The 18807-nt window shown below is 47.7% G+C and overlaps 1 protein-coding gene across 4 annotated transcripts in view; it reads left to right on the plus strand.

The window, feature by feature from the left end:
* zswim5 (zinc finger, SWIM-type containing 5) overlaps positions 1–18807 on the plus strand; it is a 69089-nt gene that overhangs the window by 35959 nt on the left and 14323 nt on the right. For all 4 annotated transcript variants that reach the window (XM_090182305.1, XM_021613288.3, XM_021613287.3 and 1 more), the window contains exons 2-3: positions 17343–17699; positions 18566–18714. In XM_090182305.1, the coding sequence (XP_090038431.1) occupies positions 17343–17699; positions 18566–18714 (506 nt within the window). The remainder of the gene's footprint in view (positions 1–17342; positions 17700–18565; positions 18715–18807) is intronic.

Here is an 18807-nt window from a genome sequence, read left to right on the forward strand (position 1 = left end):
AGGCTACTGTGGTTTCTCGATATGAATATTGTGGATTTTTAGAAACAAAACCACACTGGCAGTATTAATATCTGCAGAGCTCCCCTCAGCCTCCCCTCCCTGCCTAGCCTGCATTATTAACGAGCCCTCTACCAATTAAAATGGATGAAACTGCTCTTGAGGATATTTGATCAGGTAAGATCTCTGATTAGCATATCTGATGGATCTGCCTTCACACACTGATTAGAACCTTCCCAAAGGCCCCGGGGCCACTTTAAAGGAACAACTCCTGCACAAATTAGACTTAAACCTAAAGCACACTGGGTTGCTGACTAGCCTAGACGCCCATGACTTTTGAGTCTGTGACACCCAAACCCCCGGGCCCACTTAGCCCAGCACCACTGCTGCCTCCTCCCCTTTTGTGATGAAGCTGGCTTTTCATTCATTTCTTATTTGGATGTGTATAACAGGATTAGTCGTCTTTGTATTTGGGAGCCAGTGTAAAGAGAGGCGCTCCCCTCCTCCTACTGTAACAGTGAAGCTCCCTCCCACAGACAATGGTTGAGACATTGGGTTTGCGTGCGTATGTGTGTAGCTGCTAAATGAGGCCAGGAACACAGTCCCAGTGCTAGGAGATAAGGAGGGATCTCCTGTGTATATGTGCAGGCCAGATGGGACCTGCGCTGCCAACCACGATATAAACTCTTCTTTCGTCACGGGTGTGGGAGGAGACGAGCTTACTCTTTGGGCCAAGTCCAATCATTCTTGCATGGCTTGGATACTAGCTTTCTGGGCTTGCCAGCTCCAACGCATACATTTGGGATGAAGTACGTCAGTCTCTGCTTGTGGCTGGTTAGCCACAAGTTCAAAGAATAGGCCTACCCAGTAGACATACCGGGGACTGATAATGTAATTAACGCTATGCATCCCAAATAGACATGTAATGTCCCCTATTTTTGGAGGGTGATTTGCACTTCCAGGACTAAAGCTTATTCTTAGACATTGGACCGTTCTAAGAAGGCCTACTTAGATTCTCAGTCTATGGGCTGAGGTGCAGAAGAGCTCAGCAGTAGGTAGGATAATCCTCCTCCAAAGCTATATGTCAATACTTGTCAGTCTAGTGGTCTGACCATTACTCACCATCTGTCTGTCTGTCTGTCTGTCTGTTCAGAGGGGGAGAGAGGATAAGGTGTGTAGCACATCTAAACTGGTTGGGCCTGTGGCGTGATTTCATTTTTTTCTCCCTAGAATATGAGTGTGTAGGTCTGTGTCTTAAGTGTGAGAGCCAGGGTTGAGCTGATTGCAGCAGATAGAGCCGCTCTGTAGTCTACTATCCCACATGCCTCTAATCTAGCTCTGTGTGCTGCTGGCCAGGTCTGGCAGGCAGCTGTAGCTAGCCCTTGTGTGGTTTTGATGTCAGCACATCTGAAGTGTCAGATACTGCAGAGGCTAATGAAACCCAGTTCGACGAGTGCTACCGCTGTCTGCTCCCTGCCTCCCAATGCCTGGCACGGGGGGGAAAGAGTAGCCAATTAATAGCTACTGCAACAACTTGTTACTGGAGGAGGCTAACTGACTGTCTGCCATGGTGCCTGGTGGAGAGATTGGCTGAGATGATCTTTACTGCGTTTTCACAAAATACTGTCAAAATACTGAAAACATTGGGTTCTGCTGCAAGGTACTTTTAGAACGGTGTACGCTGCACTGTACGTTGTTATTCTATTGTATTTCCTCTTTCAGTTTGTTGTTCCTATTCCAGTCGTGGCCTGTCAGTGTCATGGCCTTATTGGTTCTCTGTAGAGGAGCTGTGTTGCCAGCCGTCCCCTATAGCCCACCAGAGAGCAACCCTTAACCTCCGACTAGTGATGATTGAATTGCCCTCACCCCCTGATACACAACAGACTAGAACACTGCTTCTTGCCCCTTTCTCTCCCTCTCTACATTTTTCTTCTTCTTTGTTTTGTAATGCCGGATCTTGGCTCAGTGCCCAGTTTCATCCATTGATGTCTCTCTCTCCCTCCCTACTCTGCTCTGTTTTCTCCCTCTGTTTCAGCAAAGTCCAAACTCTCCTCTCGCTGTTGCTGTGGCGAGGGAGGCAGCATACCACTTTGGAATGCAAGCATGCACATTCCTACACACACACACACACGCCCAGGAGACATCCACCCACCACCCACCCAACCAGTGCCCTGGCAGCTCTGTAGGTCATTGTGTTTGGCACGTGGCCCTGGGTAGGGGGGTGTCCCACCACCCTGCATCTCCTCTACCCCCTGCCTGACTCTACTGGTCCCTGTCAGACAGCTCCTGCTGAGTAAGGAACGGAGCATCTCTTTTGTTCTCTGTCTGTAGTCAGACTAAATAGATAGGCAGCTACTGTTGCTGCTACAACCATGCCCATCATTTTCTATTCTGGAGGGCTGTGGGGGGGAGGGGGCAGGAGAAAGATGAAACAATCACTTTTCATTACCACACTCCTCCATACCCCATGTGGTGTGGTAGTTCAGACTGTCTATATCTCCCCCTTAAACAAATTCCATTTTTTCTTTCCTACCCATAAGTCAATATCTTTTTTTGCGAAATAGCAGATGTTTAATCTAGTTGTGGGATCAACCTTTTCTCCCTCATTTCACATAGTAACCCTACCCTGGCTCTCCTCTCCAGGCAATATGTCTGAACAGACAGAAAATCTGTTCAAGGTGGAGCTTCCTGGCATTCGTTACCCCGCAGCATGAAGTTGTTTCATAATCTACATTCACGACCACATTCGTGAGCATAGTCCTCTACTGTGTGTGTGTGTGGTGCGTTTAATTGCCTGGTGCTGGTAGTAGTGTGTAGTACTATTAGCTGTGTTTTGTTGTGTTTACTGGAGTGGCCAGTGTTTGTCTAACTGCCGGCCAGGTCCTAGTCTGAGGTTTAAAAACATACATTTTTGAACAAAGGGGCAGCTAGTCAGCCCAGAGCCCAAACGAAAGCCTTTGTTTTGACTTCCTCTTATTCATTCACTTGGGTAAAGAAAAAACATGTATAATTGAAAAACATCCTCACTTCTCACAAGGAAGGAAAATAAGAAAAGGTTTATTTGAGCGAGGACCCTTTTGAAAAGCAGGGCATTTATGTACCTGGAGAGTTGTTGCTGTATTGCCCAGCTAACTCAATCAAGGACGGACGGTGACGTGTGCCAAGTCAGGCGGGTCCAGCTGGCGCTTGCCCATGCTTTTGTTTTACCATGCTCAGTATTCAGTCCACGGCAAACATTGTTGTTAGCGTTCACTGTCTTTTTGTGATGGCAACGACCTTGATGTGAGGAGGGAAGGAGGGACTGGGAGGAGGTGAACTGAACAGCCTGTATTGTAACTAAGCCATGTTGATGAGATGAGCCACTGTGGTTTAAGGCACCGGAAGGAAACCACATTGCTGCTGCCTGAAGCTGGTGAAGGTTATTACTAGTTACTAGTCCTCAGACAGCTTAAGTATTTGAAAAAGAGGATGACGACTAGTAATAGCCTAACCTTTCAATAACATGAAAGTCCTCAGCCTTTCTGATGCCACTTCCTTTGGGGCGGGGCTTATGTCTGTGTGACACTGGCTGGAAAACATCTCCATCCACCGCAGTATGATTGCTATGGGTCTTTAAGCACGGAAGGTTATTGCATGCTAAAGAGACAAACTTTTCTCCTGTCATTCTGTCTGTTTAATTATTCAGTGGAGAGGAGGCGGGTTCAAGCCAACTCAGAGGAGTTGTTTGGTTGGCCGTCTCTCTGTGCGGTGTCCTCTGGTAGGCGAGACTCTTTAACCAGTCTGGAGTGCTGCTTTATGAATATTCACCCCAGCATCCCTGGTGACCAAGGCACTGTTTTAAATCTACATAATTTGTCTTTAAGTGCCTTTCAGACGGCTTTTTCCTTTCTGTTGCTCTCCGGAAAAGGAGCCATGCTTATTAATCAAGCTCTCTTTGTGAGAGAAGGCCGAGGCTCGTCCAAAAGCTACTCAAACGCTCCCACTGGATGAAGCCAAAGGCCATTTTTAAAGCACTTGTATCAATGTCCATTCTCTTCACGTACAGTTTAAATGAGATACTTTTTAGCCATGTAGTGTATGGGCATTTAATATGGAGTTGGTTCCCCCTTTGCTGCTATAACAGCCTTCATTCTTCTGGGAAGGTTTTCCACTAGATGTTGGAACATTGCTGTGGGGACATGCTTCCATTCAGCCACAAGAGCATTAGTGAGGTCGGACACTGATGCTGTGGTGTAAAAATACTTAGGTATCTTTACTATTTATATTTTTGGCTTTTACTTCACTACATTTCTAAACAGAATGATGTACTTTTTACTCCATGCATTTTTCCCTGACACCCACAAGCACTTGTTCCATTTTCAATGCTTAGCAGGACAGGAAAGAGAACATCCCTGGTCACCCTACTGCCTCCGATCTGGAGGACTCTCTAAACACAAAATACTTAATTTGGCTATCTGTAAAAAAAAAAAATAACATTGTGCTGTCTGAACTTCTTATTATAAGCCATTTGAAATTATTTTTGACTTTTGATACTTAAGTATATTTAAAACCAAATACTTTCAGTCTTTTTTTTACTCAAGTAGTATTTTTCTTGGTGACTTTAACTTGAGTCATTTTCTATGAAGGTGTCTTTACTTTTACTCAAGTATGACAATTGGGTACTTTCTTCACCACTTCACTGATGTTGGGTGATTAGGCCTGGCTTGCAGTCGGCGTTCCAGTTCATCTCAAAGGTGTTGGATGGGATTGAGGTCAGGGTTCTGTGCAGGCCAGTCAAGTTCTTCCACATTGATCTTGACAAACCATTTCTGTATGTACCTCGCTTTGTACACGGAGGCATTGTCATGCTGAAACAGGAAAGGGCCTTCCCCAAACTGTTACGACAAAGTTGGAAGAACAGATTCGCCTAGCCTAAACCATAACAAACAGCGCCAGACCATTATTCCTCCTCCACCAACCTTCAGTTGGCACTATGCATTGGGACAGGTAGCGTTCTCCTGGCATCCCCGAAAACCCAGATTTGTCCGTTGAACTGCCAAATGGTGACGTGTGATTTATCACTCCAGAGAACGTGTTTCCACTGCTCCAGAGTCCAGCCTTACACCACTCCAGCCGACGCTTGTTATTGCACATGGTGATCGTAGGCTTGTATGCAGCTGCTCGGCCATGGGAAACCATTTCACAAAGCTCCCGACAAACAGTTATTGTGCTGACGTTGCTTCAAGAGGCAGTTTGGAACTCGGTAGTGAGTGTTGCAATGGAGAACAGATGATTTTTATGTGCTAAGCACTTCAGCCCTCAGCGGCCCTGTTCTGTGAGTTTGTGTGGCCTATAACTTCACGGCTGAGCCGTTGTTGCTCCTAGACATTTCCACTTCACAATAACAGTGCTTCCAGTTGACCGGAGCAGCTCTAGCAGGGCAGAAAGTTGCCAAACTGACTTGGAAAGGTGACATTCTATGACTCTACCACTTTGACACTCACTGAGCTCTTCAGTACAGACCATTCTACTGCCAATGTGTGTCTAATTTTATACCTCTGTCAGCAATGGGTGTGACTGAAATAATAGCCAAATCCATTCATTTGAAGGGGTGTCCACATACTTTTGTGTACATTGGAGTACGGGTGGAGAGAATGGAGAATGTTAGGTGCTGGATGTGTATAGTGCAGTGCATATTTGAATTACTCAAATGATAAAAGGCACTTGTTCTAGCTTTTCTAATGATGTCCCTCCCCTCCCCTCCCCTCCCCTCCCCTCCCTGCAGCATGATACACACTGCTCAGCTCTTGGATTTCAACACTGGCCATGCTTGTTTTTACTGGCACCCATTGTCTATACATCCAGAATTGTAAAGCTTGCATTATTGTTGGTTTAGTCTGAAGTTGTCCTTCTCCACTGGCCTATTGTTTTTTGGGGTGTGCCTATCAATACAGGCATCACAGCCTTAATGGGCACTGAATGCATACCACCCCCTGACTCTCGATCTGCCACCCCTGATGACATGGCCTCTGTCTGCCGTGAATGGAGTGCCATGGAAAGGCTCTATTTACCCATAGACCGCCTACAAAGCAGAGGCGCCCTATGTGGAAAGGAGGACAGAGAACGAAAGAGTAAGAACCTAGACAACATACCACCCAACACTTGTATCATGGCTCAGGCTCACGAGCTCTGTGGGTGTTGTGAGGCTCCTTGTCCATGTCTCATGGATTTTTGTTCACAATGTTTTCTGAATGTTGGGTCAGTATGAAAATGGGGAAATCGAAGGACAGATTCCACAGGACTTTGTAGATGGACACAAAGGTAGACAGAGAATTCTGTCTCCATGCAGGCTAGTTTCTACTAATGACCGTCCCTCTGTCTGGATGGAATTTGGTACTTTAGAATGTGGGTCCATTGAGTGGGCTGGCTTTATGTGTCTCTCAGCGCTTGCCTTAGAGGGGCTGTCACTGGTGAGCTGCTCTTTTCAGAGTGTCAGGGCCATGTGAATGAATCATGGCTGTCTAGGGATAGGGCCTTTTCTTTGTAAACATAGCAGAGCCAAACTGCATTGTGGTATTGTTTACTGAGCCTTTTATTCTGCTGCATGCGCATGTGTGAACGCTTGACATTATTTGGTGCGGGCCTGAATGAGCTGATGTCCCCCAGGTTATTGAGCTGACTTGTTTTTTGGGCTCGCTGTTCTCATTTTTACATTGTGGACTCCGTGTTTTCTGCCGAAGAGAGACTGATATTTCACTTACTGAAACTGGCGACATATCAACGAGATGTAAGGTCGGTTAAGTGACTGCGGAATTACTGTTGGAATGTTTCACCGCAGTGCTAGGTAACCGTGGGGGATTGTGTTCCGAGCGCCATCAATATCCTTTGGCACCGCATATCTTATTTCTGTCCTTCTCTTCCTCTTCCTCCTCCTTCTCTTTCTTTGCCATGCAGCATCTCAGTGGCAGCAGCAGTGGTTTCCAAGGCCCTGCTTCCAAGCTGACGCCTGCTAACCGCTGTTTAGGCTTTGTGGGCAACAATGGCAGGCCAGGCCTCTGCCTGAGGCCTAGACAGACCCGGCGAGAACAAAGGGTCCCTGTGAATCCTGGGGCCCAGTGGGCAGCCGGTGCAGGGGGAATAAAGCAGGTCACAGTGAGATTAAGACTGCACTGTGTGCATGTGGAGGGGAGCGAGGAGCGAGCCCATCATTGGGCTTTTTTCAGGGTGCGTGCCAGCTCACAAGGCAAGGCAGTCCCCTGAAAGAAAGAAAGAAAGAAAGAAAGGAAGGAAGGGAGGGGTGAAAGAAGACGGCCTAGAGAAGGGGGCAGACAATGGAGGGGTTTGAGTTGGAGGGGGAATAAGGAGAGGAGTGGTAATTAGAGATGCCGCCATTACATTGCCTCGCTTCTGCTGATCTGAAGCCTGTCTTTACAGAACACAACTCACCTTCAAGGTCCCAGGCAGCATCATAATGCATGCAAGACAAAGCTTCACATCAAGCTCCATCCTTTGTTTTCAGGCCCTCTGGTTTTGTCATTGTCCATATGCTATGCTTGGCTTGATGAGCATTTTATGAAGTCGACCAGAAGCCCAATTGCGGATCGGAGACTGCTAGCTTGTTATTGGACCAATGGAGATGTCATCTCACCTCAGTCATACATCTTAACTGCTGTGTCATTTATGGCCGTTGTTGTGCGAGATAAATGGTTTGGCGGGTGAGGATGAGGTTGGAGTCTCAACAATCTCCCGGTATATTTAGACTTTCTAAGCTTCTTATAAGGTTATTGTCCTTCCTTGAAGTTTACTTCTGTTTGTTTCCATCTGAGACTGGTTTACAACTCAAGGAAACTAACTTTTGTTAGAAATGGAGATGATAAAACTGAGTGTATAAAACATTAGAAACACCAGTTATTTCCATGACATACACTGACCAGGTGAAAACTATCATCCCTTGTTGATGTTAAATCCACTTCAATCAGTGTAGAGGAGATGGGTTCAATTATGATTTTTAAGTCATGAGACAATTGAGACATGGATTGTGTATGTGTGCCACTCAGAGTGTGAATAGGCAAGACAAAATACTCAAGTGCCTTTGAATGGGGTATGGTAGTAGGTGCCAGGCGCACCGGTTTGAGTGTGTCAAGAACTGCAATACTGCTGGGTTTTTCAAGAATGGTCCACCACCCAATGCACATCCAGCCAACTTGACACAACTGTGGGAAGCATTGGAGTCAACATGGGCCAGCATCCCTGTCGAAGGCTTTCGACACCTTGTAGAGTCCATACCCGAAAAGTTGAGGCTGGGGGGGGGGGGGCTCATTGCGCAACTCAATGTTAGGAAGGTGTTTGTTATTTTTTTTTGCTCTGTGTATTTGCGCAACAAATGTTTTGCTTTGTCAACAGAACAAATGTTAACTTCAGAGCCTGTTTCTGTCTTTAGTCTAGTCACTTGCCATTCTTTGCACATTTTCACATCGTTGATGGCAATGTTTTGCTTTTGTGAGTTTTATGAAATATAAGCCTCTTAATGCTCAGTTATCTAGTTCTGCAGACCGTGCTTCAAGAACAAACATGCCTCAAAAGAGGCATTGTGCCGCTCTGACTGCTCCTTGTCAATCACAACAAAATGGCGGCAGATGGTTTCGTGCGTGCTTGCATAGTAAACAGGAATCCTTACATTTTTAAGGGCACGCATGACAGAAGGCCAACATGCCTTAAAAGATGAGCGATCCAGTGTTAGATGGGTGCTTTAGGGGCCATTCTGTAGAGACTGGAGAGACTGGAGAGACTAGAGGCGGTTGACATGAGCATCGTGGCAGGGTAGTGTTGCGGGGCTGAGCTGGCCTGATCTATCAGTAATTGGGGGATAAATGCGGCTTTGTGACCTTTTGGGAGCTGTCAGCTTCTCTTCTGCACCGTAGCTGCCCCTCAGCTAACCGCGGCTCCGTCCCTCCACACACAAGGCCAAGGCACAATGCGAGGTACGCAAACAAAGGATCTCCATCTTTTTTTTGTTCTTTTTTTTTGGCCTTGGGTAAGATGTTTGCTCACACACACACAGGAGGAAGGAGAAGGCTGGCCAGCTTTCTGTACACACCACCAAGGCCCTGTAAGTGCTGTACTGTGCATTGATTGGAATAACCCAGGTGTTTGTTTCCGAGGAACATTGGATAAACTGAATTTTTCCCCCCCATTTGCTCTCTGATTGCACAGCGCCATTCAAGGGGAATTGAATTTACCTCCAACACACAAGGAACCTTCACTGTTGTTGCCCCGCTAAAATGTCTTAACTTGGTTGGGGAAAGGGGATTGAATATATGCTTTCTCAACTCTGTATTTTGTATGGCAGGCATGAAGACCTTGAACTTCGCTTGCTCTTTTTTTAAATTATTATTCTTTTTTAAAATGTACCTTTATTTAACTAGGCAAGTCAGTTAAGAACAAATTCTTATTTTCAATGGCGGCTTCAGGAACAGTGGGTTAACTGCCTTGTTCAGGGGCAGAGTGACAGATTTTTACCTTGTCAGCTGAGGGATTCGATCTTGCAACCTTTCGTTTACAAGTCCAACGCTCTAACCACTAGGCTACCCTGCCTCCCTCTCATATTTCTCTCCTGCCTGCATCTCTGAATGATCAGCAGTAGAATAGACTTCAGCCAGGTCTGGTTTGCATCATGTGCTGAACAATTGTTCTGATCTTCCCCTGTGCTGCGTTGCTAGCTAATGCTAATGCTACCAACCCAAGGACTAGCCGACAAGCTTAATACACATCAAGGTAATTGGTAATTGGCTGAGACATCTTATCTTAGATTTCCATAGACATCAGTGCCTGTGTTTTAAGGGACGCCCAGTGAAAGGGAGTTGATTAAAAAAAATTCCCTCCCCTGTTCCATGCCATATAATTGCAGCGAGTCAGAAATAAATTGAATGTGATCATGATAAAATGTTAATATTAACCTTTAATTTGAACAGGGTGCCATTGAGACCAAGTCTCTCTCTCTCTCTTTTTTCAATGAGCCCTGCACAATACAAACACACACATCAACACAAAATACTTCAATTACAAAACATGATCATAAAACACACACACACACACACATCATCTTCCCTTCCAGTAGAGCATTCCCCACATGGCTCCCAGTGCTGGGGCCATGATGGTGCTGTTGGGAAACCGCAAATGAATCAATCAGGCCTTTATCTGATCAGCGGAGCCGGGGCCTTGTGTGATGCTGAATGTACATATACATGCGTGTTGTGTGGAGATGGACTGGGGTGGCTGTGGCTGTGTTAGGGGTGGCTGTGTTAGCAGGGGTGGCTGTGTTAACCTCCTTGCTGCTGGAACAGATGGAGGGTGGGCTGGGGTAAGCTGGGCTGGGGCTGGGGTAGGCTGGGTAGAGAGAGGGGGGTTCTAGGCTGTACTGTGTGTGCTGTGTTGGCCCTGCCCCAGCTCCCTGTCTGCCTGCCTGCTTGCCATACAGATCTCCAGCTCAGCCTCCACGGCTGATTAGAGGTTAATGGTTTGAGAGTGGGGAGGGACTGCCCTCTGATTGGTTGGCAGGTCCCGCGTGGGAGGGTCGGCGGAGTGGCAGATGGTGCAGACCCAGTGAGTGGAGCGGTGAGGGAGGGAGCACATATATATGAATGGTGGTATTACTAATGTTGTATGTTAGATAGTGGTGTAATAATGTTATCCACTGTTTTATTGTTTTTGCCTTAATTAGTTTGGACCCCAGGAAGAGTTGACTTGGCAGCAGCTGATGAGGATCCTTAATAAGTACAAATGAGGGGGTTCTCTCTCTCTCCCTCATCTCTTTCGTTCCCATCCTCGCTCACCTGCTATGGAAGGCCTACGCGTATAACCTCACCGCTGCATCCAGCGAGCAGACAGATGGTTGGCGGAGGAGTCTAAAAGCCCAGGCTGAGGGAGCTACATTAGCAGCATCCCCCTCAGATTAATTATGACTATTAGACACTGCAGCGTACGGATCAATGAGCTGATCTCCGCCGTCTCAATGTCTTACTGCCTAACTCCGCCTCGTCCTACTCAGACATATCACGACTCCTTTTACCTATAGAGGCTTAAACCAAGTCGCTTGAGATGGATGGATGGATAGTATAAAGTGTAGAGTAAGATTAATGAAAGGAACCCCCTCCCTCCCCTGGCTCAGTCATATTGTTCATGTAGCATCTATATGCAGGCTGCATCCTTCAAGCTCCTCCCCCACGTCACAGCTCTTCCCCAGGGGCAGACAACCATGTGCTTCTGCTCAGGATCAAATCAGCTTTGTGGGGCTGGCAGCACTCCCAGAACCATACATTAATTTATCTGTTTAGGGGCTTTACCCAACCGGCCCCTCGATTACAACAGAACCGAATAACCAAAGATAAGAAATGCTATATCTAACTGTGTTGCTGTGATGGTTTTGCATATCGCTGTCATAATGAACAAAGCCAGTGTGGTGAGAAGGGTAGGGACGTCTATCGAGTGATATCACAGCCCCAGTAGTGTTCTGGCAAAGAGAAAAGGGAGGTTCAGGGAGCTGGTGATTTACACTGCAGTGTCAAGAGCCTCTTACTGTAGTTAGTGCTGCAGTGACTAGGGCGGGCGCCACGCTAATTCATCTGCACTCTGCTACCCCTGGCCCGGTCTCTGACGCAGGCCTCACCTGTTTTTCTGTAGCCACTTCTCTCTCCGTGCTGTTTTGGTCCGACCCGCACAAGCTTGTATACGTTACACATTATGCCACATGGTCCCTCCTCCCCCTCACCTCTTCCTGCTCCTCGTCCTCCCTCCCCAACCTCCAAAATCAGCTGTCCTCTTCTATGCCTGGCTGGCCATGGCATCCTGCTGGGACTCTTCAAGGAGCCAATTGATAGTTGCTGCGGAGTGACAGTCTGACCCATATTAGCAGTGGCAGTGTGTTGATTACTACTGACCGACCGACCGACTGATGCAGCAGTGTCTTGCCTTGTGACTGAACTGTCACCTACACTCCTTTTGCTGATGACTCCCAGACCCTCCTCAGCGCGCACACACACACACACACACACACAGACACACAGACACACACAGACACACACAGACACACACAGACACACACACAGACACACAGACACACACAGACACACACAGACACACACAGACACACACAGACACACACAGACACACAGACACACACAGACACACACAGACACACACAGACACACACAGACACACACAGACACACACAGACACACACAGACACACACAGACACACAGACACACAGACACACACAGACACACACAGACACACACAGACACACACAGACACACACAGACACACACAGACACACAGACACACAGACACACAGACACACAGACACACACAGACACACAGACACACACAGACACACACAGACACACACAGACACACACAGACACACAGACACACAGACACACAGACACACAGACACACACAGACACACACAGACAAACACACACACAGACACACACACAGACACACACACAGACACACAGACACACAGACACACACACACACACACACAGACACACAGACACACACAGACACACAGACACACACAGACACACACACACACAGACACACACACACACAGACACACACACACACACACACACCTCATCTAGGAGAGCATCAGTGTTTACAGGGTCTGGGCCAGGTACAGGCAGGACACATACACACACACCTCATCTAGAAGAGCATCAGTATTTACAGGGTCTGGGCCAGGTACAGGCAGGACACATACACACACACCTCATCTAGAAGAGCATCAGTATTTACAGGGTCTGGGCCAGGTACAGGCAGGACACATACACACACACACACCTCATCTAGGAGAGCATCAGTATTTACAGGGTCTGGGCCAGGTACAGACAGGACACATACACACACACACCTCATCTAGAAGAGCATCAGTATTTACAGGGTCTGGGCCAGGTACAGGCAGGACACATACACACACACCTCATCTAGGAGAGCATCAGTATTTACAGGGTCTGGGCCAGGTACAGACAGGACACATACACACACACCTCATCTAGAAGAGCATCATTATTTACATGGTCTGGGCCAGGTACAGGCAGGACACATACACACACACCTCATCTAGGAGAGCATCAGTATTTACAGGGTCTGGGCCAGGTACAGACAGGACACATACACACACCTCATCTAGAAGAGCATCAGTATTTACAGGGTCTGGGCCAGGTACAGGCAGGACACATACACACAGTGCAGAAGGAAGGAGGATTGAAAGAAGAGGGGGATTCCATTTCTCTGAGCTTCTAGAGACGGACCATAAAGAAAAGAGCAGTGGAAAGGGACGGCAGGATCACATTCAGCATCGTGGCCGGCCAACAAAAGACGAGCCGAGGGGGCGGGGGTTGGGGTGGCTGGGTTGAAACGGCGAGGAGGACCCTTCACGTCCATCAGCGGCAGATGCCTGGTTCTCTACTGAAGGGAGAAGTGTGAAAGGAGATGAGGAGCCACCCTACCTGCCCCTCATAACCCCAGCAGCAGGCTGTGGCACTACAGCAACTGTCAGATTCAGACACACTGCAGAACAGAGATGGGGCCTCCTAGTCATCACCCCCAGCACGGGCCCCTTACTGCAGTCTGCACCCACTCTGCATACACTGACTGACCACAGAGGTGAGAGAGGCCTCTGGGTCTAACTAATGACTCTGTGGAAGACCTGCATAGGTGGAACATTGTAGCGGTACTCTACTTATTGTTGTCAGGCCTTGTTTTTTTTTCTAGTTAAAGAGACCTCTTGATATGATTCTAAACCCCATACACGTCTCTTCTTGTGCAACTGCCAAAGACAGTGATGGCCGTCAGCAGTATTCCATGTACGTGTTCCAGTTCATAAGATCACGTTTGTTCTGTAAACAAAACCTTTCAGTGCAGCAGTTCTTTCCTCTCATCAGCTCTCTGGGGGCTAGATCCCATCTCTTCAGAGCTGTGAGACAGAGAATTAAAACGCATTAGTCACCTCCTCTCGCTTCTCAGTGTTGTCCACTCCGACGTCGACCACTTCGATTGCTCACCGTTACATCAAACAGAGCTGCCATAGAGGAGCATGGTGATGACCTGTAACAGAGCTGCCATAGAGGAGGAGCATTGTGATGAGCTGTAACAGAGCTGCCATAGAGGAGGAGCATGGTGATAAGCTGTAACAGAGCTGCCATAGAGGAGGAGCATGGTGATGAGCTGTAACAGAGCTGCCATAGAGGAGGAGCATGGTGATGAGCTGTAACAGAGCTGCCATAGAGGAGGAGCATGGTGATGAGCTGTAACAGAGCTGCCATAGAGGAGGAGCATGGTGATGAGCTGTAACAGAGCTGCCATAGAGGAGGAGCATGGTGATGAGCTGCCATAGAGGAGCATGGTGATGAGCTGTAACAGAGCTGCCATAGAGGAGCATGGTGATGAGCTGTAACAGAGCTGCCATAGAGGAGCATGGTGATGAGCTGTAACAGAGCTGCCATAGAGGAGGAGCATGGTGATGAGCTGTAACAGAGCTGCCATAGAGGAGGAGCATGGTGATGAGCTGTAACAGAGCTGCCATAGAGGAGGAGCATGGTGATGAGCTGTAACAGAGCTGCCATAGAGGAGGCGCATGGTGATGAGCTGCCATAGAGGAGCATGGTGATGAGCTGTAACAGAGCTGCCATAGAGGAGCATGGTGATGAGTTGTAACAGAGCTGCCATAGAGGAGCATGATGATGAGCTGTAACAGAGCTGTCATAGAGGAGCATGATGATGAGCTGTAAGTAACAGAGTTGCCATAGAGGAGCATGGTGATGAGCTGTAACAGAGCTGCCATAGAGGAGCATGGTGATGAGCTGTAACAGAGCTGCCATAGAAGAGGAGCATGGTGATGAGCTGCCGTAGAGGAGCATGGTGATGAGCTGTAACAGAGCTGCCATAGAGGAGCATGGTGATGAGCTGCCATAGAGGAGCATGGTGATGAGCTGTAACAGAGCTGCCATAGAGGAGCATGGTGACGAGCTGTAACAGAGCTGCCATAGAGGAGTATGGTGATGAGCTGTAACAGAGCTGCCATAGAGGAGGAGCATGGTGATGAGCTTTAACAGAGCTGCCATAGAGGAGCATGGTGATGAGCTTTAACAGAGCTGCGATAGAGGAGCATGGTGATGAGCTGTAACAGAGCAGCCATAGAGGAGCATGGTGATGAGCTTTAACAGAGCTGCCATAGAGGAGCATGGTGATGAGCTGTAACAGAGCAGCCATAGAGGAGCATGGTGATGAGCTGTAACAGAGCTGCCATAGAGGAGCATGATGATGAGCTGTAAGTAACGGAGTTGCCATAGAGGAGCATTGTGATGAGCTGTAACAGAGCTGCCATAGAGGAGCATGGTGTTGAGCTGCCATAGAGGAGCATGGTGATGAGCTGTAACAGAGCTGCCATAGAGGAGCATGGTGATGAGCTGTAACAGAGCTGCCATGAGGAAAGCAAAGTCCTGTTAGTAACGGAGATGACTACGTTTTTCCCCCTCAGTCTCTGCTGGGTTCATTAGGATTGTTGGAATGTTTCAGCATAGATTTATAATATTATTAGGTAGGTTAAGGAGATGACATAAGTGTGCTGTAGGTCTGCTGTGAAATAACTCAAATCCAACATGAGAACCATCATTCTCCAGTTGAGTCTATTCATCTGCTGAAAAATGCAGATAATCAGAAAGAATAGTGTCCCAAATCTTTACTCGTTCACTACTTTGTTCCCTTGTTTCTGTCACACTGATATACGGCACCAGTTTTACAAGACTGCCTTCGAAATGGACAAGAGCATACTTGTACAGTACAAGATTTGATTGCCAATGCCTCGAAGAAAAATGTACGCGGTAAACACAAGTCCGCCATTTTCTCCGCCGTGTGGTTTCAATGCATCGTTGTCTTTCACAAAATTCACTTTGAACTTTGCATTGTGCTGCGAGTAATTTGCGACACATAGGGGTAGCCCCTTTGCTTTCCTTTTCTTTTATCAAAATGAAAACAGACATCACCATAAACTCCCCTTAATCAGATGGGCCTGTGGTTTTGGCTCTGCCTGAAAGGGCTTGGCAGTAAATTGGACGTTGGATTTCTTTCCCCGGAGAAAAAAAAAAGAACTGGGTAAGAGGGGGGGCTAGTTTCTCAGAAGAACTCGTCTGGAAAAGCCTTTTGTGGGATTTGGCAAGAGAACGGCAGGCTTTACTCATGCTTATGAGGCACCCCTGTCTCACTACTCTAACCCTAGAATGAAGTGTGTGTGTGTGTGTGTGTGTTAGGCATTCCAGGTCTGTTACAGTTCACTCGCTATGATAGCAGTGATCTTCTGAAGCCAGACAGACAGGAACCCATTTGGCGTTAATTAGCTTAGCCCCGACTTGCTGAGCTCACTAAGTTATTTATATATATATATATATAAAATCCTCAATGGTGTGTGTAGTGTACCCTCTGTCCTGTGTGTACTATGGGTAGTCATGTATGTTACCATAGCCATGCAGCCAGTGAGCATAGAAATTAAATGAGTAGAGTGTGTTTAAGGTCAGAACATACCCCCGAAGTGTGTGTGTGACTGTAGCAAGCCTGGTTGCTATGGTTTAGTGTGGTACTGTGATATAGTAATCCATCTCTGTTCTCCCAGCCCCCTCTCTGGGCCTCCCTCCATCATTAATAATTTACCAGTCAAAGTGAGCTGCCAGACTTTCTATCAGACACACACTTCCCTTCTCCTGCTGCATGCGCTCCCCTTCTCCCCTCCCTTTGGCCCTCACAGACCGAATGACTGACTTCAAGCCACAAATATGTCACCAGCCAGCAGGCAGGAGCATTTCCTTTTGAACAGCTGTTTCATGTGGTCCAGACGTATTTAACTAGTATCAGCTTTCTACTTCACTATCTTATCTACTCCCTTTTTGTAGTTAACTGATAAGATAATCCGTTTCTTTTCGAGTCCCTTTATGAACTATAATCTGCCCTCTCTGTTTGTATTATTCTAAGACCATTGCGTTACGTGGCTTGGACTTCTGCCGTCCCGTGAACTGATTGTGATACTGCTACCTCAATCCCAGAGTGCTTTGGGGTAGATAGTTATCCTTTACAAAGAGAGCACCAATGAAAAAAAACTATCACATAGTGCTACGCAGGATGCTTTCTATGGGTTTGTGGGTATGTTGCCAGAAAGGTTTGATAACCCCTTCATTGCTCATGTGACTTTTTTTTAGGGTGCTGAGTCACAACTGTCCTTCATCTGAACTAAAGGGGAAGGTGTGAAATCACAGCCGTCATTTAAATGTTGATCAAGTCTGCTGACACCAGTCTTCTCTCTCTGTCTCTCCAGGTTTCCACCTCAGTGGCACGGTCATGGAGCCCGCCTCCCAGTCGGAGCCTGAGGTCACCCACAAGGTGGCCATCAGCTTCGACCGCTGCAAGATCACCTCGGTCACCTGTGGCTGCGGCAACCGCGACATCTTCTACTGCGCCCATGTGGTGGCCCTGTCCCTGTACCGCATCAGGAAGCCAGAGCAGGTCAAGCTGCGGCTGCCCATCTCAGAGACCCTGTTCCAGATGAACAGAGACCAGCTACAGAAGCTGGTGCAGTACCTCATCACAGCCCACCACACAGAGGTGCTGCCCACCGCCCAGAAACTGGCCGACGAGATCCTCTCATCCAACTCTGAGATCAACCAGGTCCACGGTAAGAAAGACACATGTTGTTGGACATAACATAAGGTCCCTCTGTTCACATTTAGCACCGGTGTGTAGACCTAGAACGCCAGGGTCTCAGAGCTGTTAGGACCTACAAGTCACAAGATGGCCACATATTGTGCTTCAAAACAGAGCCTCTGCCAATCCCTTACACTCCTTAGTTTCTACTTCAATCATCCTCTGGTGGGCTTGAACAGCAAGGTGGGCCCAGTCTACCAAAAGCAGCAGCGAGGACTCCGAGGCTTCAAACAGCCTGTATGATGACTGAGTCTCCCAGCCTGCTGGTGCTTTGCATTTCTGAAAGTCTGAAAAATAGTAAAATGAAGAAAGTCAGTCAGACCAACGTTCTAACGTTACGAACTACTCTAGCCTGGCATGACCCCCCCCCCCCCCCTGTTATCCTTCTAGTCTGGAAAACAGAGGACCTCTGCAGTCTGCCATCTCTCCACATCACTCTCTAAATATTTACCCACCCCAGCCTCTTAACAAAGAAGTCCATCTCCCAGTTTCCAGGTTGTTTGCTGTGGGGAGTCAGTGCTATGAGTTGGGGCTTTGATTGTGGAATGTGAGCGTTTGGATGCAACAGTGCCTTGGCAGGACTTCAGTTGGTAGTTCTAGGCAGATCAAATGGGTGTTGGGGTTACCTATATGACGCCACCACACCTAGGGTTCACCCTCTGTTCCTGTTCTTTAGGTGTTTGCTTAATTAGAAAAATGTTTAACAAAATCCTGGTTTGATGTCTTATGAGGTTAGTTTTGAGACAGGATTGATATAAGGCATGTTTTTGGAGCCTAGCTTCTGGTTATGTTTAATTAGTCTTTGGTCTGACATTGCCTTTCTGTGTGTCTTCCCAGGGGCCCCGGACCCCACGGCAGGGGCCAGCATCGATGACGACAACTGCTGGCACCTGGACGAGGAGCAGGTCAGGGAGCAGGTCAAACTGTTCCTGTCCCAGGGAGGGTACTACGGCTCCGGGAAGCAGCTCAACTCCATGTTCGCCAAGGTACGGCTGTCTGTCTGTCTCTGTCTGAACATTCAGTATCAAAATCAATCCCGGATGGGGCTTCCCGAAGTGGTCTGAGGCACTGCATCGCAG

This window comes from Oncorhynchus mykiss, chromosome 8 (assembly GCF_057628025.1).
Source record: "Oncorhynchus mykiss isolate SJ-2025 chromosome 8, ASM5762802v1, whole genome shotgun sequence".
NCBI classification, from domain to species: Eukaryota; Metazoa; Chordata; class Actinopteri; order Salmoniformes; family Salmonidae; genus Oncorhynchus; species Oncorhynchus mykiss.